Source organism: Asparagus officinalis, chromosome 3 (genome assembly GCF_001876935.1).
Source record: "Asparagus officinalis chromosome 3, Aspof.V1, whole genome shotgun sequence".
Lineage (NCBI taxonomy): Eukaryota > Viridiplantae > Streptophyta > Magnoliopsida > Asparagales > Asparagaceae > Asparagus > Asparagus officinalis.
Window position 1 is genome coordinate 27,430,913 of NC_033796.1, and position 7,798 is coordinate 27,438,710.

A 7,798-nucleotide genomic window follows, 5' to 3' on the forward strand; every position below is an offset into this window, starting at 1 on the left:
CTAGATCTTACTCTCTCCAGTCCACTCCTCCTCCCCCCCTCCCCCCTCTCGCTCTTCCCAATGTCGTCGGGTTCTCACCCGTTATCCCAACCCTAGACCGAAAAATGAAGCAAACCCAAACCCGAACCCTAGCCCTAGATTCCGGCGACGCCCACAACCCGACCCGAAACCAGAACCCGAGGCCCCGCCGGATCCGGAGCCCCGCTCTTGGAAGAGTCCGATTGAGGCGAAATGCAGCGGGTTCCGGAGGCGGGAAGAGGAGCGGGGGGCCCACGACGCCGTTGCTCAAGTGGAAGTTTGACGATGCGGATTCTGAGAGCGGGTCTGCGCCAGAATCCGAGAAGGGGAGGCAGAAAGGGAAGAGGGAGGAAATGCGGGTTATGAGAAGGGATGGGATCGTTTCGGGCGAGAAAGCTTGCTGACTGGTGATCTGGCATGTTAATGCGGATTAGGGTTTGAGGTGAGAAACGGCCCTTTCTTTAGGGATATTTCAATATTAATTTTAAATTTTATAAACTGGAAAGATAGATTTGAGGATGGGTAGAGAAACGGCTGGATTTCATGGCATTGGCGATTGGGTATAAGAAGGATTTGGTGTGGTAGGTGTGTGTGTTTTTTTTTTTGGGGGGGGGGGGGGGGGGGGGGGGGGGGGGGGGGGAGGGGGTGTCTGGTTTTGGGAATATTTCAGGGAAAAGCTTTGATTTTGATGGCATTGATTGGGTGATTGTTGGTTTTATCTCTACTATGGTGGTGTAATTTCTAGGATTTGTGTTCTTGGTGATTTTGTTGTTTTTGGGGGAATTTTGGGGATTGTCTTTGGCGGAATTTTAAGTGGTGGGTTTTCTTTAAAGAGGTCCGATTGATGGTTAGCTTGAAAACTAAGGAATGTAAATTTAAAATATATATCTTTCTGATTTGTTGGCATTATGTACAGTAAATTTGAAGCTGTCTGAAAGACTTTTGTTGTTGTTGTTGTGGTCTGAAACCTTTATACAAATATTGCATTTTTTTTGGATGGAGACACTGCATTCTGATTGCATCTTTTTGGATATTTTGGATTTATTTTGTATTTTAATGGATTTCTTCAAGACAACCAAAATTTTAAAATATTTTGATTATGTTGTGATGTCAATATCAATGCTCTTGCAGTGTTCTCAGAATTTAATGAACAAAGCAGCAAACTGTAGTGTTGTATTGTAGCCTAAACAATTTAAACTGTATGTGAATTGTTATGCATTATTTGAGACATGGAATCTGTTATGAACTTTATGAATTTTTGTATTGTAATTAATGCTTCTTACACTTCTATAATATCTCCATGATTGGAAGGCTGAATAACAATTTTGCCTAAGTCACACACGCAAATTTTTTTATGCATTTCTTGTAACATGAGATGTGTAGTGAACTTTACATATTTATATTATTGCTATTATTGGTCCAATATTTTTATAAGATTTCCATGATTAGAAGGCTTACTGACAAATTTTCCAATGTCATTCATGTGATTTTTATGCATTATTTGTTACATCAAATGTGTAATGAACTTTATCAATTTGGCTATTTCTTATTATTGCTTCCCTAAGTTTCATGAAAATGGATACTAGGATGCGTACGGGACACGACAACATTGTAAAATGCAGAGTAGGGGAAACTACAAATATATATCGAAAGTAATAATTTACATGAGATCATTATTGTTTTTCACTTCGTGTATCATTAGAATTAAAATTCCTATCATATTTTTAAGTTTCTCTTATTATATTGATTATGATTATTATAAATTGAAAACCTCTTATTTTTGAACTAGACATCCAAACAACCCTTTAAATTTATAATTTTGAACATGGGTATGGGCTAAAATGAATCCTACTCATATCTAACTAAGAAGTGTAAGCTATACATCCAAGAATTGTTTGATAAGTGCTTTAGATTAAAACATAGTTCATATAGTTGAGTACATATCATAATAAATGTATGCATATATTCAAGGTGTGTCCGAAGTTTGGGTACGGGAATGTATCGGGTACGTGTCGGATAAGTGTACAACTTCATGATAGAAGTACCCGGGTAACATAGTTGCTTCCTATGTGTTTATGGTAACTGCAATATTATTGCGGGAAGAATTTTGATGTAATGATGCATTCATCACTAGTTATTATTTAGCAGTCAACTTCATTTTGCTCATTATCACATGTTTCCTTGCAGCCTGATGTTGTTGATCCTCATAGCTCCAGCCTCCGTGCCAACCCAAAGCATGACCGCCGACAACCCATTTTATTGAATTACCCAAAGAATGGCGTGCTGCACAAGGTTTATCTACTCCCACTTCGCTCATATCTACTGTAGAAGAGTTACTTGCTTCCTAGTTAATCACTTCATCTCAATCTTACCCTTTTCTGGATCTTCTGTTGTTTTTTACCCCCGTCAGTTTGGTGCTTCTGGTGCATTGCCAGATTCTTCAATGGAGAGGGCAACCAAATGGGATCCTGGATTCTATAGTCACTTGAAGAATCTCGAGGACCAACAGGTAATCACTGTTCCTAATGTATCATCTCTTCAGTCTGAGCTTGAGCATGCTCGAGCTAGGATTGCTGAACTTGAGACTGAGCAGCAGTCAGCCAAGAAAAAGCTTGACCATTTAGTTAGAAAGCTTGGGGAGGAGAAAGAATCATGGAGGAGAAGAGAGCATGAGAAGATCCGAGCTGTAATTGAATCCATCAAGGATGACCTCCATAGGGAGAGGAAGAACCGGAAGAGGATGGAGATAGTGAACTCTAAGTTAGTGAATGAGCTGGCTGAGGCTAAATTGTCAGCAAAGATGTTCTTGCAGGACTATGAAAAGGAGAAGAAGACTCGTGAGCTCATGGAGGAGGTATGTGATGAGCTGGCAAAGGAGATTGGGGAGGATAAGGCCGAGGTAGAAGCATTGAAGGCAGACTCAATGAGAATTCGCGAGGAGGTGGAAGAAGAGAGGAAGATGTTGCAGATGGCTGAGGTCTGGCGTGAAGAGAGAGTCCAGATGAAGTTAGTTGATGCGAAGGTGACACTTGAAGCGAAATATTCAGAGCTTAGCAAGCTTCAAGCAGAGATTGAGGCCTTTCTAAGAGCCCGAAGAAATTCAATCCCTAATGATCAGGAGACAGAAGAGGCGGAGCTGCTGAGAGAGGCCGCAAATTTACTGAAGGTGCAAGAAGTTAAGGAGTTCCCTTACCAGCCTCCTCCTGCTTCAGAGGACATCTTCTCGGTCTTTGAAGAACTCCAGCCGAAAGAAGAACCCAATGAGCGAGAGATTGAAGCATGCCAAGGATACACCAATGGGAATATTAATGGGTGTTCTAATAAACCGCCTAAGGGATTTGCTAATGGGATGCTTGATACAAATGGAGGAGATATAGACGTTGATGATGATAGTGGATGGGAAACAGTGAGCCATGTGGAGGAGCAGGGCTCAAGTAATTCTATAGAAGGTAGTGATCCATCAGTCAATGGGGCATGTGAAGAGAGCAATGCATCAGTTAGTGGCACAGATTGGGATGAGAACGGAGATAATGGAAAGGTAAATAGCGATATCAGTGAGGTTTGTTCTGTGGGCACAAAGCAATCACGGAAGAAGGGGTCTTCAATTGCTAGGTTCTGGAGGTCTTCTTATCAAAGTAATGGTGAAAATGGTCACAGGAACTCATTTGAGGCAGCAAATGGAAGGCTCTTAAATGGTAGGCTGTCAAATGCAAGGATGTCTAGTGCTACTTTATCTTCTGACGGGAAATCAGGGGAAGGAGGCCTAAGCTCACCGAGTGTGGGACAGTGGAGCTCCCCTGACTCTGTGAATCCCAATATAAATCGAGGGATTAAGGGCTGCATTGAATGGCCCCGAGGTATGCAGAAACACAGCTTGAAGGCAAAGCTTCTAGAGGCAAGGATAGAAAGCCAGAAGATTCAATTACGCCAAGCCCTTAAACAAAAGATATAGCGTCCTTTGCATCTTGTACTTCCACTTTCTACTACCGTCAAGTTAATGTTGGGCCATCATGGTTTAAGCTGTTCATTTTGCGACATTCTGCTCCATGATTGCTGAGATATCTGGATAGACACTGCTAAACCAGTTGTGGATTATTCACTGCAAGCTAAGGTAAACTAGCTTGGAAAATTTGTAATTCATGTTATCTTCATTAGGCACGCTGTAGCTATTACTGATGTTCTATTACTTGTAGCTTATGTAGCTCCAATTATATGACTACGATCTTATTGAGTAAGCATTTTGGTTACATGCATACGAAGTAAATGTACTACACAAGCTGCAGTTTTAGAGCTGCAGTCATGTTATTATGTTACTTTAGTTCCAGTACAGGTCTTCTCTGGTATTTTTGGCGTTGCTACTACTATCTCAAGATTATTTTGGTTACATGAAGACGAAGTACAGACAAAGTAAATGTACTACATAAACTGCAGTTTTGGAGCTGCGGTTATGTTATATTTTTACTTTAGCTCCAGTGCAAGTCTTCTCTGGTATTTTTGGCCTTGCTACTGTTATCTCAAGATTATTTTGAGTTCCAACATACGTACACGCCCAATAACTTTGTGACCTGCTTGTTTGGAGGAATATGACATATGTATAAGTAACTAAATACTGGGATATCCTTTACAAACCAAGACCTTGCATTCAAGCCATGCTTTGTACTTATTACCGCCACTTGCGAATTTTGGTCAAAATCCTTATCATAAGCTCCAGTCTACTAGAATTAGGACAATATATAACCTACTATTCTTCAGCTCAATAATCAACATCTCTTTACATTTTCTTATACTTTATCCTTTGTTTCTTTTGAGAAGAATGTATTTATTCACAGTTCTCTCGCTTTCAATCTAAAAGGCTTCTGGGTCAAGTAGACAATGAAATATATAGAATTGTTAGGTACTATATAATAAAATACTAGCGCATTTTATATAATGAATATGGTCATTCTAAATATTGGTTGTGGTAAAGTTTAAGGACAATATTTGCTCTTAAGTTAGACAATACTCAAGCTAACATTTAGTCAGACTGAGATAGTCTTAACGAGATTCTCAATGGACTTTTTAGCTACTGGACTTAAAAAAAATGTCTTGAGAACCTTATCATGGTATGTTGAGAACCTTATCATGATATGTTGAGAACCATAGCATGGATGTTTGACATTAGTCATGGTGATATGTTGTCCTTAATCCATCTAAACTATCAAGCGGTTCGAAAAGTTCTCATCAACTAATCAAGTGGCTTAAAATTAATTTATTTCATCCAAGGAAAATAGTATTGTTTTGATGTGTATATAAACATTTTCATGCCATTTGACTCCTCATTCTTGGGCCAATTGAGGCATGAAGATCTAGAGTGCAGATGGTCCAGGTACTACGGAGTTCCTTACAAATCTTATTTGAGCCCAGTTCCTATTGTGTCTTATGAGAACAATTCTCACATTAAGCTTCCCATAACTCTATGAAGCGTCATTCCATGTGTAATCCATTCCATTCATATTGATCCATATGCCATAATGAGACTCAAAATAGAGTATGTGATTTGAGAACAATTCACCGACTGATGAAGCAGTTGCAGAATACCATATTATTTCTAGCCATTTAGAAGATATCATCAATAGCTAGAAGCATAGTGTTTAGGGTGTTTTGGTGTTAATTGAATGACTTTGGTCCATGTCGTGCAGTGCAGTTGGGGGCGAGAAGAGTGTGGCTCTAGTAGATGCTCTGGTCTTGAAATTTCTTCTCCTATCAGCTAGAATTCACACATGTTGTAAATTTACCTAGGTAAAATGTAAATAGAAAAGAGTCCTTTGCCTCCTTGCTTATGAATTGTGAGACAGGTCTTTTCCATTTGGCAAGAGCCTCCATTTTTCACCCTTCCTACTGTTGGAATGCCAAGTGCATTAGAATTTTTTCTGGTAATGTCCAGTATTTTGGCTCATTGAGGGCCAGGAAACATGCTTGGTCATTGGTCAGAATAAGCCGACTCACAAGTTAATAGGATTTTGGTAGTAGAATAGAGAAGAAACTTTACCTTCTGAATTTGGTAGGGAGATGGGAAATGTATCTGGGGAAAGGACATAGGTTATATATACTCCCTCTTATTTTAGCAAACTGCTCTATTTTTCTTCCGTCTTGGAACCATATTGCACTTCTTGTTCAGTATTTTTTGCTAACATTAGAAAACCGGGATTACCAAAAACTTCAGAAGAGTTTCTCAAATCAGAATATACCCGTCTCATATCACTAGAATTAAAACTTGACAAGAAGAGCTTTGTGTCTTAAGTTCCTGTATATATTTTTTTTTTTCCATCAGTGCTATCTTATGTATCAACATCATACTATTATATGCCCCGTTCCTGTCTTTGCATAATGATGCTCTGGCTTTGGAAGTATCTCATGTCTTAATGGAGTTAATATAAAGGCTTGTCCACGACTTGCTATTAGTTCTACTGATGCTGTGCAATTCTACCTCAAAAAAGTATCAGTTTTATTCATAATGATCAAGGGACAGACTGTGTTCTGAGCTGATTATGTAGTAATTCAGGCACAATTGCACCTTAGAGTTGTCTTCCATTAGTTGCACCCACGAGAATGGCAACACAAAACAATAGGGATGTCACTTGAGTAAGGCCTGACTGGTTATGATGGATGTTAGGTATCTGAAACATCATAGGCTATCAAGGTTACAAATTATTGATTACCTTTTGCTTACAAGCCTGCTAGAATTTTGCACGTAAGTTTCCTTCTGAATTAGGCAAATAATTCAGTAGTGAGTAAATGTCAATCAAAGGGAAATTAAGGAGTTACTTCATGCAAATGGACAAGTTGTGGGATAGGTTATATTCAAGTTTACATTTTCAGGTTGATATGGAAAATACCTGGACCATACAAGGGTATTTTTCGGCTGATTTATGTAATCCTAGATCCCAAAAGTCATGTTTAATTAGGTATTATTTACAAATAACTACATATTTGATCATGTGATGTCTATATAATGGCTGAACCTACTTGCAGAGAAATAGAATTGGAATTAGTTGTGGCGCGTTGAAAATCGGAGCTTTTTCTTCTCTGTTCCTGCTTACTTTTCTTGCATTCCCGTGCTTTTAGTCCCTATTGAAATCTGGACCACATGCAATATTCATGCTTAAATCCAAAATTCCTCCACCCAAAAGCTCCAAATCCTCATCCTTGTAATCTTAGTACTCACGGTTATGTTAATGAGATTCTCTCTGTATGAAAGTAGTTTTAACCTTTTGAGTTCCCTACTGTGACTGAGGTTAGCACTTAAACATGGACTTTGACAATATGAAAATCTAGATTATCCTTGTTCTGTATGATGAAGCAGCCTGAGGCAAAAAGCAGAAGTATTCATTGAGCTGATTCCAGAAGCAAGAGAGACCACGACTATAGATTTCTTGTGAACGTGATTATCTAGAAAGGAACAATCAACTTGAGCTAGATTTTAGAGTGTGCACATTTCTTTTCAGAAAGGAACAATCAACATGGGCTATATTTGTCTCCAGCTTATATTAGATGTAAAGAGCCATTTTTATAAGGGATGGTGTAGGAACCAAAGGAGAACAATAATCATTATTATGTGCACAATTTGTGGAGTGCTAAGCTTCCATTTTTACTTACTGGCTGCTAGTGGTGTGAATGAATCAGTATGTGAACATCAGAACATGAGATGCTCTGAGAATCATCAGAACATGAGATGCTCTGAGAATCAAATGAATAATACATGATCTCAGATGCAGAGTGCAGAGCAGAAATGTTTTGGGTC

At 39.0% G+C, this 7,798-nt stretch overlaps 1 protein-coding gene across 1 annotated transcript; it reads left to right on the forward strand.

Annotated features, from left to right (window-relative positions):
- Nucleotides 7–4,342, forward strand: LOC109833548. The gene is made up of 3 exons (XM_020401264.1): nucleotides 7–460; nucleotides 2,206–2,310; nucleotides 2,429–4,342. Exon 3 carries the CDS (start codon nucleotides 2,462–2,464, stop codon nucleotides 3,968–3,970), a length of 1,509 nt encoding a protein of 502 aa, XP_020256853.1. The 5' UTR covers nucleotides 7–460; nucleotides 2,206–2,310; nucleotides 2,429–2,461; the 3' UTR covers nucleotides 3,971–4,342.

Coding starts and splice junctions, on each gene's coding strand:
- LOC109833548 (XM_020401264.1), top strand. CDS start 2,462: ATGGAGAGGGCAACCAAATGGGATCCTGGATTCTATAGTCACTTGAAG.